At 45.5% G+C, this 26325-nt stretch overlaps 1 protein-coding gene across 12 annotated transcripts; it reads right to left on the minus strand.

Annotated features, from left to right (window-relative positions):
- Window positions 1-1217: 1217 nt before the first annotated feature.
- LOC123927666 (olfactory receptor 6N2-like) lies at window positions 1218-26238 on the minus strand. Of its 12 annotated transcripts, none has more exons than XM_045982369.1 (6): window positions 26173-26238; window positions 26023-26086; window positions 19774-22709; window positions 5534-5739; window positions 3934-4055; window positions 1218-2852 (listed from the first exon to the last, which is right to left on the minus strand). In XM_045982369.1, exon 6 carries the CDS (start codon window positions 2372-2374, stop codon window positions 1430-1432), a length of 945 nt encoding a protein of 314 aa, XP_045838325.1. In that variant the 5' UTR covers window positions 2375-2852; window positions 3934-4055; window positions 5534-5739; window positions 19774-22709; window positions 26023-26086; window positions 26173-26238; the 3' UTR covers window positions 1218-1429. The 12 variants fall into 12 exon arrangements, with proteins under 12 accessions (XP_045838325.1, XP_045838323.1, XP_045838319.1 ...); XM_045982367.1 differs by having other exon boundaries at window positions 19774-25355; XM_045982363.1 differs by having other exon boundaries at window positions 19774-25813.
- Between the last annotated feature and the right edge of the window lie 87 nt (window positions 26239-26325).

Consider the following 26325-nt stretch of genomic DNA (forward strand, 5'->3'; position numbering starts at 1 on the left):
TAAGAAAACAAAAGAAGTCCAAGAGCAATTGCTCTTTTTTTTTTTTTTTTTAAATTTTAGGATCTTAGTCAAAAAGCCAGCAAAACTGGGGTTTGGGCCAACACTCCTGCCCCCCCACCCCATTCTGGATATGCGGATCTCAGGCCCTCCTGTCTCTAGGAAGTGTCACAATCACAGGATCAAAGCTCCTGAGCAGGAAGGCATGTGAGCAGCCAGACGCTGTGGTTCTCATTGGTCAGAGAGGATGAGGCCACCGGTCTCGTCAAGGTCATGCCCACCAGAGAGGACCCACCAACTCTCAGACCCGCAGACCTGGGCAGGGTCTATGACTCCTCACAGCAGCTCCAGGAACGTTTCTATCCTCCTCACATAAATGTTGGGGTGGTTCTTCCTTCTTCAGGGTAATCTCACAAAGATGAAAGAAAACATTTGAAAGCAGCTGTCACTGTTCTCCGGCCCAGGGCAGACGTTAACAAAAAGTCATTGGATTGACTTTTTCAGTAGTAATTTGTATAAAACTGAAAAGGAGGGAGGGTATTCAAGACCCATTCAGTGGCCTGGTCTCCACCAGGGTTTGGGGGCCGTCTCTCTCCCTAGGTCTCTGACACCCTTTTCCAGACACTGGACCAACAATTCACGCATCAGCAAAGTCCAGAAGCTGAGCCTGAGCGTTAGTTCTCCAACGTGGCTCAGCAGAAGACGTGGGTGCGGGGTGGAAGGGAAGGGCTGGGGCGGGAAGAGGGCGCAGAATGGAACCCGACTTCCTATTTCGACCTGTTTTCTGCTTGGCACGTGTGTGCCTAGCGTACCAGACAGGCAAGGCTCTTTGCTGCTTGGTTTCTGTTTCTGTTTCTGTTTCGAAACATGATGCTCGGTGAGAACGCAAACAACACCCTCATCGTCCCTACCTCGCTCGTGCCCCAGGGGAGAGCAAGCCCTGACGTCCAGCTCCCAGCCTCACCCACAGGGCCGCCTGCTCTGCCCGTGCTCACCGCCTCACATCGGGGTCAGAGCTTCGGGCCGCTGCTTTCTGCCGCGAATCCCTTCCTCTGAGACACGGCCCCCCTTAGCTTTAGATGGTCTCCCGCCCAGGGCTGTGCTCTCTCCCCAAGTTAGGGGTTCAACAAAATCATTTACATTGAGCCCCTGTCCCCCCGCCCTTCTCTTTCGTGGCGTTTCCCCCCCCCCCCCCCCCCCCCCCCCCCGTGAGACTGGAATGGAATCAAAGACACATCTCCCTTCCCTCTACATCTTCCGAGTCTGATTATCCCGGACTACGTCCTCCTGAGTCGACCGTCTGCTGCATGTCTGACAAATAGACCGAGGGATTTGCTCCCTGGTATTGCCTGTCACTCTGACCAGATGACTGACTCAGCGATCAGCTGCTTCCCACTGTGGCCAGGCAGCTGGGCTCTGACAATACAGATCCTCAGTGTCCCTCCAACATAGCCCTGATCCTCTGGGTGACCCTTCTGACGGCCTCCTTCACCTCCTTGTTGCGGAGTGTGTAGATGATGGGGTTGAGGAAAGGGGTGAGAAGGGCGTACACCAGGGCGATATGCGAGTCCATGCCCTTGGAGCGGCTCTCAGGCGGCCCCACATACACCGTGAAAGCAGAGGCATAAAAGAGGGCCACCACGGTCATGTGGGAGGAGCAGATGGAGAAGGCCTTGGCCCGGCTGGCCGCCGACGGCAGCTTCAGCACAGCCCTCAGGATACCCCCGTAGAGTCCTAAAATGAGCACAAGGTTGCAGCCAGTGGCCACACCAATCACTGCTCCATGGACTCGAGCGTGCCAGCCCGTGTCCACGCACGCCAGCCGCATCAGCGGGGCCAGGTCACAAAAGTAGTGGGCCACCTCTTTCCAGCAGAAGGGCAGACTGGCCGTGAGGCCGGCTGGTACCAGTGCCGCGGAGAAGCCGGCCCCCCACGTGGCCCCCACCAGCCACAACCGCACCTTTCTGCTCATGAGGGCGTGGTAGTGCAGCGGGCGGCAGATGGCCAGGTAGCGGTCCAGCGCCATGACCCCCAGCAGGTAGCACTCGGTCATGCCCAGGGAGTGGAAGACGTACAGCTGGATGAAACACGCAGCGGCCGGGATGGGTGAGGGCCCGTGGAGCCACGTGTGCAGCAGTGTGGGCACCGTGGTGCTGACGTACCAGAGCTCCAGGAAGGAGAGGACGCTGAGGAAGAAGTACATGGGCGTGGACAGCGCCGCATCTGCCCGCACCAGCACGATGATGAACAAGTTCCCTGCCAGCGTGAGGACGTAGACGCACAGGGTGCCCAAGAACGCCAGAGGCCGCAGCGTCCTGGGGGCCGTGAAACCGGCAAGAAGGAAACTTGGGGTCCATGTGCGGTTCAGCGGGTCCATGCCTCCTAGGAACTAGAAGCCAAGGCCCCCAGCCCCAGCCCAATCCTTTCCTAATTTATAATATTGGTTTCTAGAGAGCCGGGCACCTGGATTTTGTATCCATTCCACCATCAGGAAATAGGACACATAGGAAAATTCCTACCTGTATCCTTCCTACACTTTCCAATGATGAAAAGACCAGCAAAACTGGGGTGTGGAAAAGAAAGGAGTCATCCCCCAAATGTGACTGTCAGAGATTCTTTCTGGAAGCCCCGCTGGTGCTTATGGACTGTGCCCACAAGCTCTGGAGGGAGAGGTGGGGAATGACGGAGCTACGGGGGCTCTGGGAATAGGCCCTGACATCTCAGGTCCGTGGTGCCTGAAGGTGGCTCCTTCAGCAGACACGCTGGGTCTTTTGAAAGATGATCTCCACAGGAGAAATGCAACAGGAATTCTCATGGAGGAAAACCGTGAGGTCAGAAGTCGCCAGCAAGAAGTCCTGTGGTATAAAAAGAAGAGGCATCTCTGAATCGGGGATTTGGCTTTGGCGCGTGCTCTATCGATGACCGGATACGCACACAGAGCTAAGCAACTTCTCACATATGCTTCACTTCTTCTCTAAAATAAAAGAAAAAAAAAGTTTGAGCAGATGTTTTCTAAGACTCTTACAACACAGAAAATGTACGGTTCCCTAAAATCACCGAAAAAGGTTTTTGGTGTGAGGGTTGAGATAAGTGACCTACACTAAGGTCCCAGACTTCTCCTCCCACCCCCGACACCCTAACGGTCTCTCCCAGGAAAGGTCAGTGCCCTCCCTTCGTCCTCCGCTTCCCTATGTTCACCTCTGCTGCCCCATCCCTTCCCATTACCTGTCTGTTTGGATGACATGAACACTCACGGCATCCTCCTCAGCATCCTTTCTACCCCAAGACTCTCCCCTACTTATAGCTCCTGTACCCAGACACACGAGTCTCTGGGCTCCTTGCTGTGTGCCCCCCGGGGTTGCTGGGTGTGACTGGATCTCCCCCAGGCTTCCTCTGAGGCAGGAAGTTGGGTGCAGGGGGGTGAGGCAGATCTCCGTTTCTCAAGCAATTTTTCTCAACTCTGCACCCCTGGCTGCTGGGCTTGGAATCCAGTCTCAGGGACATTGTCTCAGTGGGCCACTACAAGTTTGTGCAAGTTCCCCATAGCTTTCTCTGAGGAGAGACAGCCCCTCTCACATAATCCTGTGCACACGTGGACAGTAAGAGAAGTGAGTGTCATCTTCCTAAAAATTGCCTTGTAAGACTTCTTGATCAGCTTCATTGCCACCAAGGAAGACTGAACCATCAGTTTGTCCACAATGAGTCTTGGCATGGTTTGAGAAAGGTCAATAGCCACGACATTCTTCTTTGGCTCCCTTCTTGTCTGTGACGACCATGATGACCACCAGCAATGGCTGTCCACATCCGCTATCGCCCATTCACCGATGCACTCGTCATCATGTGCCAAGTGCTGGCCCAGACCACCGCCACCACCTCCACCACCCCTGCCATCCCCCTTAGACCACCGCCACCATTACTACGAGGCGGGACACCTACGTGCTCCTGGTCCAGCTTCCTGTCATCCCTCTCCGGTTATGGCCATCAGTATCACCTTCATAAAGGTCCTGCGGTCAGCATCTGAACCCTGACCTCAACGGGGTACCATGCATGTATGTGCCCTGGGTGGATATAAAGTCCATATAAATAACAGAAATCATTAATCCATTGGAGAATAACAGATTCTCACTTGTAGATGCAAATGTGGTTTAACATTTAGGAATCAGAGACACGGGATAAGATTATAGCAAAACTGAATGGGCCCTGAAGACATTAACCATGAGAGATTTGCACATAGACTATATAGACCTAGAACCAACCATCGTATCTCTTTGGGTCAACTGAGAAAATCTTCCTGCGAGAGCTAGTGTAGTTTACTTGTTTTTGACAATTTTACTTTAGAAAACAATGTAACCTCAAGATCAGAAGAATCTCTACCTGAGTAAATATTTCTCAGATCGTTGGGCAGTTAGAGGTTCTCAGTCATTTCTAGCCCTGACCCTATACTCCCGGTCACCGGAACACCTGCCCTTCCTCCAGGATGGATGTTTGCTACTGCCATTTGGCAACGTTGCTGCATCCCCCACAGTCCCAAACACCAACACCCTGAATTTGCAGCCTCATTTATGGATCTGTGAGATTCTGAGACGGACTTGCCCGTGCTCTGAAGTGCCTGATTCTAAAGCAACTGTCTGGGCAATGGAGTATATTATATTGACTGCATTTGCCTTCAGAAAGTAATCAGTGAGACATGTGCATTTATAAGAAGCTTATACACAAACCCAGATCGATGCAATAATTTGTGCTAAAGATTTGGCAGTGATTAAGTTAAAAGTAGCAAGAAGAAAGAATATGAAAGTTGGAGTGTTCAAAGTACACGCTTTGCTTGGCTAAGGAAGACACTTGTTTTCTCCACGTCATCCTCCACCAGCCGGCTCTGCTCACCTAATATTTATTCTGTATTAGCAGCAGAGCAAGACCGAGAGGTACCTTCTGATGCCTCCACCAAGCATTTACAATGTAGCAAAAGGGAACAATGTAGCAACTGAGGACCAAGCCAGGGTGTTAAGTGAAGAAAGTAATATTTCCAAAGTGTCAACATTTTACAATATGATTGTTAATATTTGAAGAGAAAAAAAGCCTATGTACGGGAAGCAGTCCGAAATAAAAGATGAGTAATTGTTTAAAAAGATTGTATAAGTGAGTTTTCATTTTTATTCAACTAAATATCCTGTATTATGGACATATTTATATATAATATTGTTCTTCAAGGGGGGAAAAAAGGGATCCAAAGGTTAAAAATGGTGTTATCAAAAGTAGCTTAAATGGTATGAGGAGAGGGAAAACCACAGTGATTCTGTTCTTCATGAATTAAATGTTTTTATTAAGTGTTTTTTTTTATTTTCCACACTATTAAGAAAAGTATGAGATGTATAAAATACAATCCCTTTCCTCAAGATGCTTAATTTGGAGTGAGTAAGACACACCCCAAAATAGACATTTATAAAACAATGGGGGCACTTAAATGTATGAAGAGATATTCAACCTGACTCATAGTAAGATTCATACAAACTTAAAGACATTGAGATGCTTTCCTCACCTTTGGATTGACAAAGATCCGGAAGTTGAAACATACCCTTTGCTGGCGGGGCTGCGGGGAAACATTCTGGTGCATTGGTCATAGGAGGACGGAATAACTTGATCCATTTGGAGGAAAATCTAGCAATACTTAGGCTCACTGCACATCCTCTCTTATATTCCCCCAATGAGTCACATGGATGTGCGGCTTCTGACTTCTTTCCCTCTCTTAGTGGAAGAAAAAAAGCAGTATTTGTAAGATGCAATGAGGTGTACAGAAAGGCTGCTTGCTGACCCATGCACGTGGCCCAGGGGGCTGATTTCCTGGGGCTCTCGTTTCCCACTCAAAGGGAGAGGTGCTGGGAGAGGAGTCAGACTCTCCCCTCATGTCTGCATCTGGCAGGAAGCCCTGCTCTAGGGACGACCAGAATGGAAAGACCTTGAAAAGCCCATGAATTAAGTGGGAGGGTGAACCCAGCACACTGTCCTGAAGTCCAAGAGAGGAAGGATTGCTGGCGGGGTTGGGAAGGGGACCTCCTCCCCGTCCTCCTCACTAGGTCTTCAGAAATTCTAATCATTCATTCATTCCTTTTTCATTTACTGTCAATGGACAGATACATAGGCTCCATATGATGAGTCGGGTGGGACGTGGACTTTCCGTAGTTGTTGGGTCAGCACATCTGTCCCCACGGTGGTACTGCAGTCCCAATGGCTTGCTGTGTGGTACTGAAGAGTAGGACCCAAACATTCGCTGGCGGTGATTTTGGCCTGCCACTGAGCAATGCCCTGACCTGTGAACTCCCCTCAGTAAGAGATACTGAGGGAGCATAGTGCAGGCCAAGAGAAGGACCCCAGAGCCATGCATTAGAGCAAAGGGTTAATTTTGCAAGGGCAGGGAGAAACCCACAGGAGGCTCCAGGGTGATTTTGGAAACCTAGACCCAGAGAAGATGCTTGATTTGGAGTCTTACCAATTCTACTGACCCACACATGATGGCCATGAGAGGTTCATGCAAAACGGGGCTCGCTCGGGGAAAAGAATTCCCACAGCAGAAACCTATGTGGCCGATGTTAAGCATAGGAGGAGTCAAGATGGTGGAGAAGTAGCAGCCTGAGACTACATCAGGTAGCAGGAGATCAGCTCGATAGCTTATCTAAACATAGCAAACACCTACAAATCCAACGGGAGAGCGAAGAGAAGAACAGCAACTCTAGAAACAGAAAATCAACCACTTTCTGAAAGGTAGGACTGGCGGAGAAGTGAATCTAAAACGACGGGAAGATAGACCGCGGGGGGAGGGGCCGGCTCCCGGCAAGCGGCGGAGCAACGGAGCACAAAATCAGGACTTTTAAAAGTCTGTTCCACTGAGGGACATTGCTCCAGGGGCTAAACCGGGGTGAAGCCCACGCGGGGCCAGCGTGGCCCCAGGCCCCGCAGGGTCACAGAAGGATCGGGGGTGTCAGAGTGTCGGAGAGCTCGCAGGTATTAGAACGGAGAAACCGGCTGCAAAGACAGAGCCGAGGACTGAACTCTCAGCTCGGGGTTACCTTGAACTGGTCGCGGGCTGGGTGAGCTCGGAGCGCGGCTAGAGGCTGGGGATACGGGAGTGATTGGGTGCTGTCCTCTGGGGGCGCACTGAGGAGTGGGGCCCCAGGCTCTCGGCTCCTCCGGGCCGGAGACTGGGAGGCCGCCATTTTCATTCCCGTCCTCCGGAACTCTACGGAAAGCGTTCAGGGAACAGAAGCTCCCAAAAGCGAACCCGAGCCGATTACTTAGTCCGGCCGCCGGTAAGGGCGGTGCAATCCCGCCTCGGGCAAAGACACTTGAGAGTCACTACAACAGGCCCCTCCCCCAGAAGATCAACAAAATATCCAGCCAGGACGAAGTTCATCTATCAAGGAGAAAGCAGATTCAATTCCTAAGACAGCAGAGCAATTCCAGAGGAGGAGAAAGCAAAGCACGGAACTCATGGCTTTCTCCCCATGATTCTTTAGTCTTGCGGCTACTTCAATTTTTTTTTCTTTTTTCAATTTTTTATTTTTTTTTTTTTCAATTTTTTTTTCTTTTTTCTTTTTTCTTCTTCTGCTAAATTTTTTTAAAAACTTTTACCCTTTTCTTTTTTAACGTTTTTTGACTAGTTCATCTAAATATATATATTTTTTCTTTCTTTTTTATATTTTTTTATTTGTTTTATTTTTTAAATTTTTTTTTTTTTCTTTTTTTTCAGAACCTGTTTTTTATCCCCTCCCCCCCCCCCACAATTTGGGGTCTCTTCTGATTTGGTTACAGCGCATTTTTCCGGGGTCTTTGCCACCCTATTAGTAGTTTATTTGCTCCTTCATATCCTCTTATCTGGACAAAATGACAAGGCGGAAAAAATCACCACAAACAAAAGAACAAGAGACAGTACCGAAGGCTAGGGACCTAATCAACACAGACATTGGTACTATGTCAGATCAAGAGTTCAGAATGACGATTCTGAACATTCTAGCCGGGCTCGAAAAAGGCATGGAAGATATTAGAGAAACCCTCTCTGGAGATATTAAAGCCCTTTCTGGAGAAATGAAAGAACTAAAGTCTAACCAAGTTGAAATCAAAAAAGCTATTAATGAGGTGCAATCAAAAATGGAGGCTCTCACTGCTAGGATCAATGAGGCAGAAGAAAGAATTAGTGATATAGAAGACCAAATGACAGAGAATAAGGAAGCCGAGCAAAAGAGGGACAAACAGCTACTGGACCATGAGGGGAGAATTCGAGAGATAAGTGACACCATAAGACGAAACAACATTAGAATAATTGGGATTCCAGAAGAAGAAGAAACAGAGAGGGGAGCAGAGGGTCTATTGGAGAGAATCATTGGAGAGAATTTCCCTAATATGGCAAAGGGAACAAGCATCAAAATCCAGGAGATGCAGAGAACCCCCCTCAAAGTCAACAAGAATAGGTCCACACCCCGTCACCTAATAGTAAAATTGACAAGTCTTAGTGACAAAGAGAAAATCCTGAAAGCAGCCCGAGAAAAGAAATCAGTAACATACAATGGTAAAAATATTAGATTGGCGGCAGACTTATCCACAGAGACCTGGCAGGCCAGAAAGAGCTGGCATGATATATTCAGAGCACTCAACGAGAAAAACATGCAGCCAAGAATACTCTATCCAGCTAGGCTATCATTGAAAATAGAAGGAGAGATCAAAAGCTTCCAGGACAAACAAAAACTGAAAGAATTTGCAAACACCAAACCAGCTCTCCAGGAAATATTGAAAGGGGTCCTCTAAGCAAAGAGAGAGCCTAAAAGTAGTAGATCAGAAAGGTACAGAGACAATATACAGTAACAGTCACCTTACAGGCTAATAATGGCACTAAATTCATATCTCTCAATAGTTACCCTGAATGTTAATGGGCTAAATGCCCCAATCAAAAGACACAGGGTATCAGAATGGATAAAAAAACAAAACCCATCAGTATGTTGCCTACAAGAAACTCATTTTAGACGCGAAGACACCTCCAGATTTAAAGTGAGGGGGTGGAAAACAATTTACCATGCTAATGGGCATCAGAAGAAAGCTGGGGTGGCAATCCTTATATCAGATCAATTAGATTTTAAGCCAAAGACTATAATAAGAGATGAGGAAGGACACTATATCCTACTCAAAGGGTCTGTCCAACAAGAAGATCTAACCATTTTAAATATCTATGCCCCTAACGTGGGAGCAGCCAACTATATCAACCAATTAATAACAAAATCAAAGAAACACATCAATAATAATACAATAATAGTAGGGGACTTTAACACTCCCCTCACTGAAATGGACAGATCATCCAAGCAAAAGATCAACAAGGAAATAAAGGCCTTAAATGACACACTGGACCAGATGGACATCACAGATATATTCAGAACATTTCATCCCAAAGCAACAGAATACACATTCTTCTCTAGTGCACATGGAACCTTCTCCAGAATAGATCACATCCTGGGTCACAAATCAGGTCTCAACCGGTATCAAAAGATTAGGATTATTCCCTGCATATTTTCAGACCACAATGCTCTGAAGCTAGAACTCAATCACAAGACGAAAGCTGGAAAGAACCCAAATACATGGAGACTAAACAGCATCCTTCTAAAGAATGAATGGGTCAACCAGGAAATTAAAGAAGAATTGAAAAAATTCATGGAAACAAATGATAATGAAAACACAACAGTCCAAAATCTGTGGGACACAGCAAAGGCAGTCCTGAGAGGAAAATATATAGCGGTACAAGCCTTTCTCAAGAAACAAGAAAGGTCTCAAGTACACAACCTAACCCTACGCGTAAAGGAGCTGGAGAAAGAACAAGAAAGAAACCCTAAACCCAGCAGGAGAAGAGAAATCATAAAGATCAGAGCAGAAATCAATGAAATAGAAACCAAAAAAACAATAGAAAAAATCAATGAAACTAGGAGCTGGTTCTTTGAAAGAATCAATAGGATTGATAAACCCCTGGCCAGACTCATCAAAAAGAAAAGAGAAAGGACCCAAATCAATAAAATCATGAATGAAAGAGGAGAGATCACAACTAACACCAAAGAAATACAGACAATTATAAGAACATACTATGAGCAACTCTACGCCAACAAATTGGCCAATCTGGAAGAAATGGATGCATTCCTAGAGACATATAAACTACCACAACTGAACCAGGAAGAAATAGAAAACCTGAACAGGCCCATAACCAGTAAGGAGATTGAAACAGTCATCAAAAATCTCCAAACAAACAAAAGCCCAGGGCCAGACGGCTTCCCAGGGGAATTCTACCAAACATTTAAAGAAGAACTAATTCCTATTCTCCTGAAACTGTTCCAAAAAATAGAAATGGAAGGAAAACTTCCAAACTCATTCTATGAGGCCAGCATCACCTTGATCCCAAAACCAGACAAGGATCCCACCAAAAAAGAGAACTACAGACCAATATCCTTGATGAACACAGACGCAAAAATTCTCGCCAAAATACTAGCCAATAGGATTCAACAGTACATTAAAAGGATTATTCACCACGATCAAGTGGGATTTATTCCAGGGCTGCAGGGTTGGTTCAACATCCGCAAATCAATCAATGTGATAGAACACATTAATAAAAGAAAGAACAAGAACCATATGATACTCTCAATAGATGCTGAAAAAGCATTTGACAAAGTACAGCATCCCTTCCTGATCAAAACTCTTCAAAGTGTAGGGATAGAGGGCACATACCTCAATATTATCAAAGCCATCTATGAAAAACCCACTGCAAATATCATTCTCAATGGAGAAAAACTGAAAGCTTTTCCATTAAGGTCAGGAACACGGCAGGGATGTCCATTATCACCACTGCTATTCAACATAGTACTAGAAGTCCTAGCCTCAGCAATCAGACAACAAAAAGAAATTAAAGGCATCCAAATTGGTAAAGAAGAAGTCAAACTATCACTCTTCGCAGATGATATGATACTATATGTGGAAAACCCAAAAGACTCCACTCCAAAACTGCTAGAACTTGTCCAGGAATTCAGTAAAGTGTCAGGATATAAAATCAATGCACAGAAATCAGTTGCATTTCTGTACACCAACAACAAGACTGAAGAAAGAGAAATTAAGGAGTCAATCCCATTCACAATTGTACCCAAAACTATAAGATACCTAGGAATAAACCTAACCAAAGAGACTAAGAATCTATACACAGAAAATTATAAAGTACTCATGAAAGAAATTGAGGAAGACACAAAAAAATGGAAAAATGTTCCATGCTCCTGGATTGGAAGAATAAATATTGTGAAAATGTCTATGCTACCTAAAGCAATCTACACATTTAATGCAATCCCTATCAAAATACCATCCATTTTTTTCAAAGAAATGGAACAAATAATCCTAAAATTTATATGGAACCAGAAAAGACCTCGAATAGCCAAAGGAATATTGAAGAACAAAGCCAAAGTTGGTGGCATCACAATTCCGGACTTCAAGCTCTATTACAAAGCTGTCATCATCAAGACAGCATGGTACTGGCACAAAAACAGACACATAGACCAGTGGAACAGAATAGAGAGCCCAGAAATCGACCCTCAACTCTATGGTCAACTAATCTTCGACAAAGCAGGAAAGAATGTCCAATGGAAAAAAGACAGCCTCTTCAATAAATGGTGCTGGGAAAATTGGACAGCCACATGCAGAAAAATGAAATTGCACCACTTCCTTACACCACACACGAAAATAGACTCCAAATGGATGAAGGACCTCAATGTGAGAAAGGAATCCATCAAAATCCTTGAGGAGAACGCAGGCAGCAACCTCTTCGACCTCAGCCGCAGCAACATCTTCCTAGGAACAACGGCAAAGGCAAGGGAAGCAAGGGCGAAAATGAACTATTGGGATTTCATCAAGATCAAAAGCTTTTGCACAGCAAAGGAAACAGTTAACAAAACCAAAAGACAGCTGACAGAATGGGAGAAGATATTTGCAAACGACATATCAGATAAAGGGCTAGTATCCAAAATCTATAAGGAACTTAGCAAACTCAACACCCAAAGAACAAACAATCCAATCAAGAAATGGGCAGAGGACATGAACAGACATTTCTGCAAAGAAGACATCCAGATGGCCAACAGACACATGAAAAAGTGCTCCACGTCACTCGGCATCAGGGAAATACAAATCAAAACCACAATGAGATATCACCTCACACCAGTCAGAATGGCTAAAATTAACAAGTCAGGAAATGACAGATGCTGGAGAGGATGTGGAGAAAGGGGAACCCTCCTCCACTGTTGGTGGGAATGCAAGCTGGTTCAACCACTCTGGAAAACAGCATGGAGGTTCCTCAAAATGTTGAAAATAGAACTACCCTATGACCCAGCAATTGCACTACTGGGTATTTACCCTAAAGATACAAACATAGTGATCCGAAGGGGCACGTGTACCCGAATGTTTATAGCAGCAATGTCTACAATAGCCAGACTATGGAAAGAACCTAGATGTCCATCAACAGATGAATGGATCAAGAAGATGTGGTATATATACACAATGGAATACTATGCAGCCATCAAAAGAAATGAAATCTTGCCATTTGCGACGACGTGGATGGAACTAGAGCGTATCATGCTTAGTGAAATAAGTCAATCGGAGAAAGACAACTATCATATGATCTCCCTGATATGAGGACATGGAGAAGCAACATGGGGGGTTAGGGGGATAGGAGAAGAATAAATGAAACAAGATGGGATTGGGAGGGAGACAAACCATAAATGACTCTTAATCTCACAAAACAAACTGGGGGTTGCTGGGGGGAGGTGGGATTGGGAGAGGGGGAGCGGGCTATGGACATTGGGGAGGGGAGGCGAACCATAAGAGACTATGGACTCTGAAAAACAACCTGAGGGTTTTGAAGGGTCAGGGGTGGGAGGTTGGGGGAACAGGTGGTGGGTGATGGGGAGGGCACGTTTTGCATGGAGCACTGGGTGTTGTGCAAAAAGAATGAATACTGTTACGCTGAAAAAAATAAATAAATAAAAAGGGAAAAAAAAAAAAAAAAAAAAAAAAAAAAAAAAAAAAAGAAACCTATGTGGCCAATTTGAAATAATAATGACAATCTCATATGTAGGGTTTATTAGTCTACATGCTTTCCAGGTATAAAATAATGGAGCCCTCACAAGATTTACTTAAGTAAGATTCCACTGTGGTGGAATTTTCATTTCCCAGATGGAATTGAGTGCCTCATGCAAGATCATGGAAAAAGAAACTGGTAGAGATAATGATTGATTGAATCAGAATCAGGAATCCGGGCTTCAAAGGCCCTTCCGGAGCCAACCCACTGCCCTGCCTCTGGGATATTAAGGCTGCTTATTATTTATGGACACCTCTGCACTGTCAGGAGCACTCAGGGTTAGGCAGCTTGTATGTAGTGTTTCCTTTAATCCTTATAAAACTGTGTGGAGATCATTATACACACATATAACATGATGAGAGAATGGGTGTTTGGAGAGAGGTTATGTGTTTTACAGGCATAGAGGTGGCAAAGTGGTTTAGACCAATACCTCCCCCACTCTGTTCTGGATACGCAGATCTCAGGCCCCGCTTTCTCTAGGAAGTACCACAGTCACAGAATCAAAGCTCCCTGGGCAGGAGGGAATGAGTGACCACGCGCTGAGGCTCTTAGAAGAGAGGACGAGGCCATGGGTGTTGCCAAGGTCAAACCTGCTGGAGTGAACCAGGACCTGGGTTTCGGTCCATGTCTCTCCACACAGCAGCTCTAGGAATCTTTGTTTATTTTTTTTTTTAATCTTTACAGAAAAGCAATTAAAAACAATTTTATGAGGACCGAGACCTGTCTCTGCCATGCCGCAGTCCTGTCTTTGTCACCAACAAGCCATGCACCCTCAGGACGGCCCGTCACCTCCCGGGCCCACAGTTCACTGGTCTGAAGAGCGAGAAGACAGAACTCTACGACCTCAGAGGAGGGGGAACTAGTGAGGGGTCAGGGGAAAAAAGCAGGTGTCAGGAGTGGCCGGGCCTTCCAGTCTCCATTTCTACTTTCTCCTGAGTCTGTTTTCTACTTTGTGCATATCTTCTTCATATATTATGGTTCTAATATTGTTTGTTCATTTGAAAATATGGGACCAGATGATTTCCTGGGTGTCTTGGCTGACTCTCCAAGAGGGTCTGCTTCTTGTTAGGCGAGGCTACAATTGCTGAACAGACACGAAGAAGGAATGAGCATCCCCATCCCCGGTGCCTGCCCACCTGTGGGGGACTCAGGTCAGGGTGCATCCTGAACGGTGAGACAATGCAGCGTCCCCATCAGAACAAACAAGAATTAGGCCTCAGGCATCTGGATTGGGGTCCAGGAACCAAGGGCTGGATGATAGTCTACTGGCAGGGGGGCAGCAAGGATGGGGAGACAGGCAGGTCTGAGGACTCTGACACACTAATGACTCTTCTGTTTCTGCCATGCCTGGCATGGAACCTGGGTGCGTTAAGAGACCAAGAATGAGTTTTTTCAGCTGATCTGGAGCCACAGGTCAGGGCAGGTGGAACCATAGTAACGCAGAGCACCAGTATTTTCTGAATCTATTGTTTTTAATTGTGTCTCCTGCTTACCCCCTGCTTGTGTGCTCTCCTCTCCATCCATTCTGGGCTGCCCCTAATCATGGAACCCACCTCCTTCCTACCTGTATTGGTCCTTCACCTAAACTCTCCTCCTCCGCTCCCCACCTCCCCTGGGCATGAGTACCAGATCCATCCTTTTCCTAGACTAGTCTTGGAACATTCTGAGCCTCAGTTTCCCTAGTATAAGTGTATATAACACTTCAGTGGGCTCTCAAGTCACATTTCTGCTGTCCCTACTAATGTGTTGGTGGTAGACTTACAGGTATTGAATAAAATTACTGATGACTGGTCTGCAGGGCTGAAAGATCCGGCAACTTTGAATGTCATTTCACGTGGCCTTCCATAACAAGGGCTACAAATCCCCCCACTTGTTTAGCCAGTGTCCCTTCTGGGTAAATTCCCAGAGCCTTGGACCTCTGCTTGCTACATGGGGAATCAGCACATGTCTTGTCCTGCCTTGCTTGGTGCGGAGGCACTCCTGAAACGGGGGAATGCGTGGTGGGCAGTACAGCGCTGAGAGAGTCCTTCTGGGTGTGGGCGGGGAGCCCAGAAAACTTCCAAGGATGGAGTGATGGTCTAAGTTAGTTAAAAATCCCTACGAATGGTGGGGAACAGCGAGGATGGGGAGACAGGGCAGGGTCTGAGACCTCTGATACGTCAAGTCTTCTGTTTCTGCCATGTGTAACACAGAGCCTGGGTGCATGGAGAGACTCCCAGCTCACACCTAGCAGAGACGGTGCTGCCAATCTCTGAACAGCATGTCCAAAACCAGCCTCAGCTGGTACCCTGGTCCTCAGTGGATCTCAGACAGTAGGACTGAATTGTCATATCCTTAACCAGACCAGGCTTTTCTTCCACTCCACTTGGGTCAAACAAAGGCACCTTGGACCTACCACTGAACCTTCATGCCACACAGAGCCTGTCTGAAGGACCTGGATAAGCTAGATTTCCCACAGAGAAGCAAGACGGCCAGACCCATCCAGCCAAGGAATCCCTCCTGCAAAACTTTTCTTCTGAGCAGCTCAGGGGACAGAGAAATGTGCTAACAAGTTTGTTAATGAGAAGGCAAACAAGCTGCTTAATTAAGCTGGGCAAGCGAGAGGGTGAGGCAAGGGTACTGCTCCCAGGGGCTCTGCCTGCTTAATGAGGCACAGTCTTAACTTTGGTAATTATCAGCATGACGTCTGCAGAGACCTCCCCCTGCCTGAGTTGGGGAGCGGGCACTTTGGGGAGGCCCCTGTCTTCTCTGCTTGCCTCCCTCATTTCATACTAATTGGGAACGTGGGAATGCAGACCAGGATGTCAAGGAAGCAGCTGTAGTACACCAAACTTCCGAGAAAGTCCCTTCCCCAGGCCCCGTCAGGAGACAGCAGGGTCCCAGTGTCCCCAGAGCCACTGTCTGTTCCCTGTGCTCACGGGAGGAGCTGTGGATGTACAGGGTTGGGGGCCAACAGGCCTGAGTATGAATCTAGGCTCTGCCACCGACTAACGGACTCAAAGTCAGTCTAACACTTTCTCTGACCCCTATTTTTATAATACTGAAATACAGAGATTGGATTTTGTGAATTCCAAGATTTCTTTGAACTCCAATTTCTTGAACTATGATAAATAATGTGTTTTTCATTCTGGTACCCAGGAAAACAGCATCAAGGATCTAGAGTAGTAGACTAACTCATGCCTTAAAAAAAAGAAAAAAAAAGAAGTTTCTTGAGAGTGAAGGAAATGAGGAAGAAACAGGGACTAGCATGACAGACAAGGGTGAGCCCAGCCCCCACAAAGAGGGCCGTACACCATCTGAGTTCCAACACAGGAAGGTGCTGCCACACTGTTTGTTCTTTCAGATTATTTTTTTAAACTCTCGTTTCCTTTTTAAGAAAAAAAAAAAAGATCATTTCCTTCTAAAAAAATAATAAAGTGGGTTCTGATCACCTGCCTGTCAGCACACCCCTGCTTGTCCGCGTCTGTCTACCCGCACGTACAGGGCGCTGTGTCTCCTGGCTGCCGGGGTTGTCAGCGGCGAGTTGGCGCATCAGTCAGAAAACCCAGCATTTGAATTCCACTTCCACAAATCGGCAGTTAGGGGACAGAGTGCAATTTAGCTAAGCCCTTCCTGCCCCGTTTTCAGAACTGAAGATGTGAATCGTATCTACTTCTAAGGTGGCTGCAAGAATGGAGCTAATTCCTGCTGGCACGGAGTGAGTGGTTCAAGAATAAAATCTACCTTTGCTGATGGCTGTTGTGATCAGTTACAGGAACACCCCTAATTCCAAATAGAACCGAAAAGATGACCCCAGTCCATGGAAAGGCTCAAGAAAGGGCATAACCCCGAACAAGTTGTAGGTCTGTGGAGTCCCCGTGTCCGTTCAGAAGCCCTGTGAGCACATCCGCACTAATTAAGAAGTGGCCACTTAGGACACTGAGCCAGACCGTTCCCTTGAAGGATCTGAACTCTTTCTGACAAGGGGCAAAGCACACCAGAGATCCCATCTAGAAGCGAGGGAGGTGTCAGCTAAGCCGAACCAGCCTTCAGGAGTTGCCGGGGGAATCAAGGGACCCTGGAAGGGAAACTGACCAATGCCTGGTGTAGAGGAGACGTTTAGTTAATGAAAGTCCCGGGGCGCCTGGGTGGCTCAGTGGATTAAGCCGCTGCCTTTGGCTCGGGTCATGATCTCAGGGTCCTGGGATGGAGCCCCGCATCAGGCTCTCTGCTCTGCAGGGAGACTGCTTCCTCCTCTCTCTCTGCCTGCCTCTCTGCCTACTTGTGACCTCTGTCTGTCAAATAAATGAATAAAATCTTTAAAAAAAAAAAAAGTCCCTGTCTTTTTTTTTTTTTTAAAAGATTTTATTTATTTATTTGATGGAGAGAGAGATAACAAGTAGCAGAGAGGCAGGCAGAGAGGGGGTGGGAAGCAGTCTCCCTGCAGAGCAGAGAGCCCAATGAGGGGCTCAATCCCAGGGCTCTGAGATCATGACCTGAGCCGAAAACAGAGGCCTAACCCACTGAGCTACCCAGGCACCCCTGAAAGTCCCTGTCTTATTGACAAATAAGACAAAATATTCAACCCCCTGTCACATGTCTGCTGACATAAGTGGGCATTTAGAGGAAAGCTTTGTTTTTGTCCACTGGGGGTTGAGAAGGAAATCTGGTGACTGGTATTGGGCCTGGGTAGAAGACAAGACAGTAGTATGAGAAAATCATCATGAGCTGATATCCAGTAATCAGGATACAACGCCTATTGTGTGCATTAATACTAAGGGGTACCCCAATTTTAGAGTCGCCCCTCAGGAGACAACCTCTCACTTCCACAAACACAGTTGCACCCAAATGTAACTTCTTTACTTTTTCACGAGTCTGTTTAATTTTGTTTTGAGTTTCATTCTGCAACAAGGGACAGAGGTATTATCTCGACCCTTTTTGGATGGTTCCTCTTTTACTGCGTCACAGACAACTTTCACTGGTGCCAAGGGGTAAGGAAGAGTCTTAAATACATGACCCAGTTGGGGATACATTTTGACTTTGTGTGGCCTGACACGTGGTGAACATTTTGTTACTATTCCATGTGTGTTTGTGAAGAGTTTATGAGTGTGGCATTCCACATCCTGTAAGTTTGGTTAAGGTTCTTAAGCTTGTGACTTGTGTTGATCGAATCTAAGCCTAAATCTTCACTATTTTTCACCTTGTTCTTTCAGCAATGGAGAGATGGTGAAATCACCCCTTCTGAGGGTGTTTGTCAGTTTCTCATTGTCATTCTCTTGATTTCAGCAGTGTATTTTACATATAGCTTGCGTATCTATGCAAGTGTGTATACTATGTGGTTCCATATTGAGTAAAATGATAACAAATTATATACATTTTTATTATTATATAAATACATAATTTAACTTTTGTTTTCTTGGGGATTGAATATTTTGTCAATATGTAGTGAACTCCATCCGTACTGACATTTTCCCCTAAAGCTTTATTATAAGCTACACTACTAAACTGGCTTTCTTCAAGTTAAGCTTTGAATAATATAACTTGTTCTAAGTTTTTGTTAAGCGACTTGATGCTTTATGTGCATTTAGTCGAGGACATATAGGTGTATGTATTTTTAATCCAAATTGAAAACCCTTGTCTCTGAGCGGGGGATTTTGGCCCGTCTATGTACCTATTCTGTGAATATGTTTTAATTTGATTCTGCCATCTTCGTTCATTTCAGTTTGCTTTCTTTTTCTCCCTTCTTGCCAAGTTTCTTTTAACAATTTTTTATCTTTCTTCTCCTTAAAGACAAATGTCTTAAGCAAACTCTCATAGCCTCTGGCTCCTAACCTCTGTTACTATGTGGATAGACTTTCTGTTTTCTTCTCTGTGGTTCTGCCTGGGGTGTCTTTGTAAGACTGCTGATGAGGGCATGTGTTCACTTACTTCCCTCTGGGCCCCCAGCGCTTCTTAGACTTACTCTTTTCTATTGAATAGTTGTTGCCAAAGGGTTGTCAGTGTGGGTCTTTGCACTACGCTCTTGCTGAAGCTTTGAATCTGAGATTAATTTTCTTTGTGGAAAAACACATCTCACATAAAATTCACCATCTTCACCATCGTTAAGTCTACTGCTCAGTAGTGTGGAGGGCATTGACAGGATTGTGTGACCACTCCCAGACCTCTTTGCACCCTGTCCCTGACAAGCAGCAAGGTCCCAGTCTCCCTCCCACAGCTCCCAGCAAATGCCAGAAACACTGCTTTCTTTCTCTGTGAATGGGAATGCTCTTGGTACCTCATACGACTGCAATCATACCTCATTTGTCTTTTTGTGACTGTCATACTTCACTTAGCCTAATGTCCTCAAAGTTTATCCAGGTTGATCAGGTACCAGAATTTCCTTTCTTTTTTTTCCCCTTTTCCTATAAATGATCACATTAATTTATTTATTTTCATTCAAGTGTAATAATATACGGCGGTACAGTAGTTTCAGATGTACAAGAAAAAAGAGGCTCTTAAATGTAAAGAACAAAATGGTGGTTGTCAGAGGGGAGGTGGGAAGGGAATGGGGGAAGTTGGGGGTGGGATGAGGAATGCACTGATCGTAATGAGAATTTCCTTCCTTTTTAAGGTGGAATTATTGATATTCCATTGCATTACACACCAGGCTTCATTAACCCACTCACCCGTTCACGGACACCGAGCGTTCATGGGTTACTGCGAAGGCTGCTGTGATATCCAGGGTCTGTCGATGTTCCTTTCAGATTCTGCTCTCACTTCTTTGTGGCTCTGAGCCTAGCAATGGACTTCCTGGATCACAATGATTCTATTTCTAATTTCTTTGAGGCTTCATATTCTCTGCATAACGGCTGCCTTGTTTGACATGTCCAGCCACAGTGCACAGGGGTTGTGACTTGTCTGAATCCTGATGGTTCTTGCTGTTGTCTGCTTGGGAGCGGCTGTCCCAGCGGACGTGCTGTGGTAGCTCACTGTGTTTACTTCCATTTCCATAACGACTATTCAATGAGTATCAAGTATTAGGGCCCATTTTCTCCTATGATCATTGTCCATTCGTATAGCGTTTTTGAAAAAAAGTCTATTCAAATTTTTTGCCCACTTTTAAACCAGGTTGGTCATCTGTGTTTCACTGAGTTGTAGCGGTGTTTCTGCATTAATCCCTCACGGACAGATACACAATTGGTGAACAGTTTCTGTCTTTCCGAAGGAAAAGGTTTCCTTTTCACTCTGTTGCTCTTGTAGTTTGATGCACTGAAGTTTCTCATTTTGATGGGCTCCAAGTCACCTGTCTCTTCTGTTCCCAGTACACTGTGTGTCACACGGAAGGACCCATTGCCAACTCCAGGGTCATAAACCTTCATCCTGATGCTTTCTGAGAGTTTTATCATTTTAGCTCTTGTATTTAAATCTTTAATCCTTTTGAGTTAATTTTAATATATGGTCTAAGTCCAATTCCATTCATTTGTATATGAACGTCCTGACTGCCCAACACTATTTTTGAAAAAAAAATAAGAAAGAAAAGAAAAGGAAAGGAAAGGAAGGGAAGGGAAGGGAAAGGAAGAGAAGGGAAGGAAACAGACTCACAAGTGCTGAGAACTGACGGTTGCCAGAGGGGGACGAGTGAACCATAATGGGGATTAAATGGCACAAACTTCCAGGTATAAAGTTAAGAAGTACAGCACTGGGAATATAGCCAGTAATACAGTGACAGCTGGGAACTGCCCCTCATGGCAGTGAGCTCTGCATAATGTATACAGTTGTCTAATCACTCTGCTGCACACCTGAAAGTAAGAAAACACCACATGTCAAGTCTACTTCAATTTAAATCGTGTGATTTACAAAACCCCGTTGAGATACCACCGTACAGCAGTTAGAATGGCAAAAACTGAGAAGGCAAGAAACAGCAGACATTGCAGAGGCTGTGGAGAACGGGGAACCCTCTTACGCTGGTGGTATGAATGCAAGTCCTTCATTTGGAAATGAATGGAAAACAGTGCGGAGATTCCTCAAAAAGTGAAAAATAGAGCTTCCCTATGACCCAGCAATTATACTACTGGGTATTTACCCCAACAATACAGATGTATCTGGTCTGTGTTCAGAGGTCTGGTTTGTTTATTTGTTGGTCTCTTTTTTGTTGTTTGCGTTTATATCTGAGTTGTAGGTTAGTTTGCTTTTTAAATAAAAAGTTCATCTTCCAGTCTCCTGTTCTCTGGAACACTACAGTTTACCTATAACATCCAAAAAGTCAATAAATAAAATTTTATAAAATTTATATTTTTCTGCATTTGCTAAGAATATTATATTTTGCATATAAAACAGTTGTACTGCAAAAATATAACACTTGCTTTTACAAAGGGCATCGTCTGCCAAAGTCTCTCTAAACCAGCAGTGAGCTGTGTGATTGTGGTGGGTCTGTGTGCTGTGAGCCACCGGCAGGGAGTAGGGGGGTGTGCGGCTCTGGACCTCACCAACATGGGGGTCTGTGTGCAGACTGTGGCTTCCAGAGGGCAAGGTCCTCACTGGGGTCACCTCAGGTGATGCAGGTCAGTCCCACAGCCTATCTGAAGATCAGTGAATCCTGGACCCTGGAGAAAGGTTTATTCAGTTCTCTCCCCCCCCCCAAAAAAAATAACTCCTTTCTGCACTTATGCTCTCGGAAAGGGAGCATTCATGTCATTGGTTTCTCTGGAAGAAGCACGATCGCTGATTTATACAGAGAGGCCAAGATTTTCAAGACGCTTCCCTATCTCCAGCGGCGGCGAAGTGCCGGGTCACCTCCCCCGATCTGCCCATTCAAAAACGGGCAGTTGAACTAAATAGACATTTTCCCAAGGGAGACATAATAACAACCAACAGGTACATGAAAAGATGCTCAATATCACTCATCATCAGGGAATGCAAACCAAAACGACAATGAGACATCCCCTCATACCTGTTAGAATGGCCACTATCAAAGATACGAGAGATAATCATGCTGGCAAAGTTGTAGGAAAGGGAACCATCATGCACTGTCAGTGGGAATGCAAACTGGTGTAGCCACCGTGGGAACGGTAGAGGTTCCTCAAAAAACTGAAAATGGGACTACTATATGAATCAGCAATCCGACTTCTGGGTATATATCCAAAGGGGACAACAGGATATCAAAGAGATACACATTCACCTCCATGTTTATTGGAGCATTATTCACAATAGGTAAAATATGGAAACAACCTACGTGCCCATCAGTGGTGTATGGATAAAGAAAATGCGGTGTCTATGCACAGTAGAATATTAGTCAGCCATGAAGCAGAAAATCTTGCTATCTGTGGCAACATGGATGGATGGATTTAGAAAGCATTAAGCTAAGTGAAATAATTCAGACAGAGGAAAACAAATACTGGATGATCTCACTTCTACATAGAATCCAAAAAAAAAGCTGAACTCACTGAAACAGAGTAGAGCGTAGCTTACCAGGAGCTGGGTAGGTGCAGGGAAATGAGGAGATGTCGGTCAAAGTCTTAAAATGGCAGGTACAAACCAACGGGTTCTGGGAGTGTGGTACACAGCGTCGTGACTGCAGTCAGCAACACGGGTCACATACTTGAGAGAGCAGACCTCGAACGCTCTCAGCACAAGAAAGGATGGCAATTAAGTGATATGAAGGAGGTATTAGCTAAGGCTCAGGTCAATCATTTTGCAACATGTAAGAGTATAAAATCAACAGACATGCCTTAAAGGTACACAGTGGTTTGTGTCCGTGACATTTCAATAAAACTGAAAAACAGTAGAGGCACAAGACAGCAAACAGTGCTGGGGGACATTGCAGATGGCTGAAGTGGAGACAGAAACTCTTGTCATCAGCTTGACACCAGAAAGCCTGGATCCTGGGAAGAAGGCCCAAGCACCGGAGTAGGGGCTGTTATGAAACACACCCCAAGAAAACCCAGACCAATCCCTGACATGAGTCTGAGTTAGAGTCATGAAAAATAAGCGGGAGCAGGAAAACAGTATGGGAGTTACACAGATCCACTTTAGCCAAGGCTAAGCCAAGCTCTGACATGAGTCAGAGAAAGCTGGTGAGAGGCAGGACAAAAAGAGAAGCTTGAGAATTATCTTGGCCAATTTATCAGAAATTTGTAGTCACTCACAAAATGCATTTAATTAAAGCTTCAAATTATAAAGCAAAACTTTAGCTTTAATAGATTATAAGATAAATCAACAATCATGGATATTTAAAACCTCTGACACAGTAATTGATAGAACAAGAAGAAAAACACCCTTCTGCTCACCAAAGTAAGACATAGGCAGGGACTTAAAGTGAGTCTCAGTAAAACTCACCTCTGAAATCTTAGAGCATATTTCATGACCACAACAAGACTAAATTAGAAATCAACAATATGATATCTAGGACATTTTCAACTTGCTTGAAATCATGTAACACATTTTATAATAAGCCATTACTTAATGCCAAAGATGATTGAGGATGATAAAATCACACCCTTTAAGACCTAGGGAACTAGGCAAAAGTAGTGCTAAGAGGAAAAAATGTTACCTTAAGTGTTTTAATTTAAAAGAAGAGAGCACTGATATAAATTGACGTCTTCCAACATTAGGGGGAAAAAGGAGCAAAGCAAATGATAAGTAGTATATAGAAATAACAAAGCTATAAACAGAAGTCGATACACAAATTTGATTTTGTATATTGTGAAACAGAGGAAAACAGACAAAATAAAAGAGTAAACAGCAAACAGACAAACAGTAAAATAGACAAAAACACAAAGAAAATTAATACAGCCAAGTGTCGGTTCTTGTAAGATACTAATTCTGGTGCTGGATAACTTGGTAAATGGGTAAAGAGCTTGGTTGGCTCAGGAATGGGTTTTGTTCGGGCCCTGAAGTACCAGAGATGGAGAGTTTCGACTGGATGGTACTCGGTCTGATGTCCGCCCCCTGCCCCCCAGTTTTCTTCTCTGAAACTACAGCTCTCTAGACCTTCATCTGGAGCCCGAGGTCTAATACGGAATTTAAGGACCTGCCTGTTATTTCTCGGTATAGATGCCCTCTCCCTGCTCTAGCTCCTCCCCGTAGGAGACCTCTCTATCAGCAACACAGACAAAGGGCATCAACCTGGTGGTGACTCTTGACTGAGGATTTTAAGGGGTCCTCTCAGTCAGCACTTGGGAATAGGACTTGAGATGACGGGATCACGCACATTTCCCAGACATTCCCACCCCAATATTAAGAGTTCTTCCATTTCCCAGTGGGCTGATATCATTACAACAAGGAAGCCTTGCAAATTCTGGAACACTGATCTTTTACTGGGTTGAGGGCCTGGTAAGTCAACATGTATTTCTAGAATGACCCAAGTCACCGATTGTTGGACCGCTGACTAGGGGTCAGGGAAAAGCTGTATCTGTTTTTCACTCTTTGGGTTGCCTTTTATACTTCTGAGTGCACAGATGTGATGAGGGAGCAGAAGGCAAGCTGAGGACAGGGCACAAGCTGACACCCCACGACCACCCCACCCCCACCCTTGGATATGTGTGACATTCCTCAGGCACTCCCAGCTGCCCTAAAGCTCAGGGAAGGGGGGAAAACTGTTTAACTAACAGAGATCACAGTCTAGCAAAACAGGAGGCTCCCTCAGTCTTACTGATGTCTTACTGATTTACAAATCAATAGGCTAAGTTTCAGAGACCCTTAACTCAATTTCCTAGAGCCCTAACATCACCCTCCCTTCCATGAGTGATGTGGGAAACTGAGGCAGAAGGAAATGTAAACAAAGTTAAATTTCTTCCTGACCTGTAGCCTACAGACAAGGACTAGAGATGGGAGAGGATAGAATGGTTCCACTGGGAAACTCCCAACCGTCTCAATGTTATTGCTTTGGTAGACGGGAAAACTACTTTAGCTTGACAACAGCCAGGCCTCCAGTATCCTGAGGGTCTTTAACATTTCAAAGTCCTTTTGGACGACTCCCCTTTTCCTTACCACCCCCAACTCCCAAGTATATAATCCACCATTCCTCACAACCCCAGGGCAGGGCTCTTTCTGCCCAGGGGTCCCGTCCCTGCACTTTAATAAAAATCACCTTTTTGCTCCAAAGATATCTCAAGAATCCTTTCCTGGTCGTGGCTTCCAGAGCTTACCAAGATTCTAAACCTACATCATAAGGATGCAGGCGTCTTGTTCTGATTTCCCTTTGGGCCAGTAGCCTGTGTGTTTTCACTGGAGAAACAGTGGAGGGCATCACCTCCACGGAAGTTAGTTTCTAGTACAGGGAAAAGAAAACATCCTGAATTATGGATATTCCTGTCCTCCGTCTCCTGGCCTCTGGTTTGGGGCCCTCTGACCTCCCTAGCATCCCTCCACTCCTCATGTTAAGAGCACCCAATGCACCCACGTAAGCAGAACCTAAGTCTGTAATAAAGCGTCATGACAACACGCTGATATTCTGGGCACCAGCCAGACCCCCCCTGATTTTGCCTGACTCACTCCTGCATATTCAAAGGTTTTCAAACCCAAACGGCAAGACTCCTCCTCCGCAAACTTGGTTCCAATTAACTCAATCAGTTTTCTTCTCCCTTCACATGCCCTGGTCTTCGGGGCCACTTTTCGTTTCCTGGCCCCTTCCTCCTTGCAAGTCAGACAGTAGGGCACCACCGCACTAGGGGCTGACGGCTCCATTTATCCCATGTCTCAGGATTACAATTCTCCAAACGGTATCCGCTGCCAGATACAGAAAAAACATTGTAGGCAACAGTCTTTGTTGGGCCCTCAACTCTTCTAGAAGCTTCCTGCCCCGCGAAAAATCAAAGCAGTTATTGCTGAGATATGAGCCTGTTAGTCACTCTTGTTTACCCATGAAAAATCCCCCACGATCTCCTCCTGCCCTGGTTGCTATGTGAACGGAGAGGAAGTTGGGGTTGGTGACTCACTCTTCCTTCACGGTCTCGGAGTCTCACTGAGCGGGCTCTGGCGTCTTCTGACCCACACCTAAGTCTGCTGGTTAAGAAAGTTATAATGTTGCAATTCCTTTCAGATATTTGTAAAAAAAAAAACATACAATAAAATAAGTGATAATTTACCTCAGACTCGGACCTTGATGAGAAAGCCATTCAGCCCCCCTCTGACAGGGAGACACAGAGCTGAAGGCCTGGATGGGAGGAGTCTCAGACTCAGTTTCGTAATCGCTGCCTCTGGGGGCTGAGCTCTGGGGAGGCAGCCAAGGCGGGCTCCTC

Source organism: Meles meles, chromosome 17 (genome assembly GCF_922984935.1).
Source record: "Meles meles chromosome 17, mMelMel3.1 paternal haplotype, whole genome shotgun sequence".
NCBI lineage: Eukaryota > Metazoa > Chordata > Mammalia > Carnivora > Mustelidae > Meles > Meles meles.

Bases quoted from the DNA above. Each gene is read 5' to 3' on its own strand.
- LOC123927666 (XM_045982369.1), bottom strand. From the start codon at position 2,374: ATGGACCCGCTGAACCGCACATGGACCCCAAGTTTCCTTCTTGCCGGT.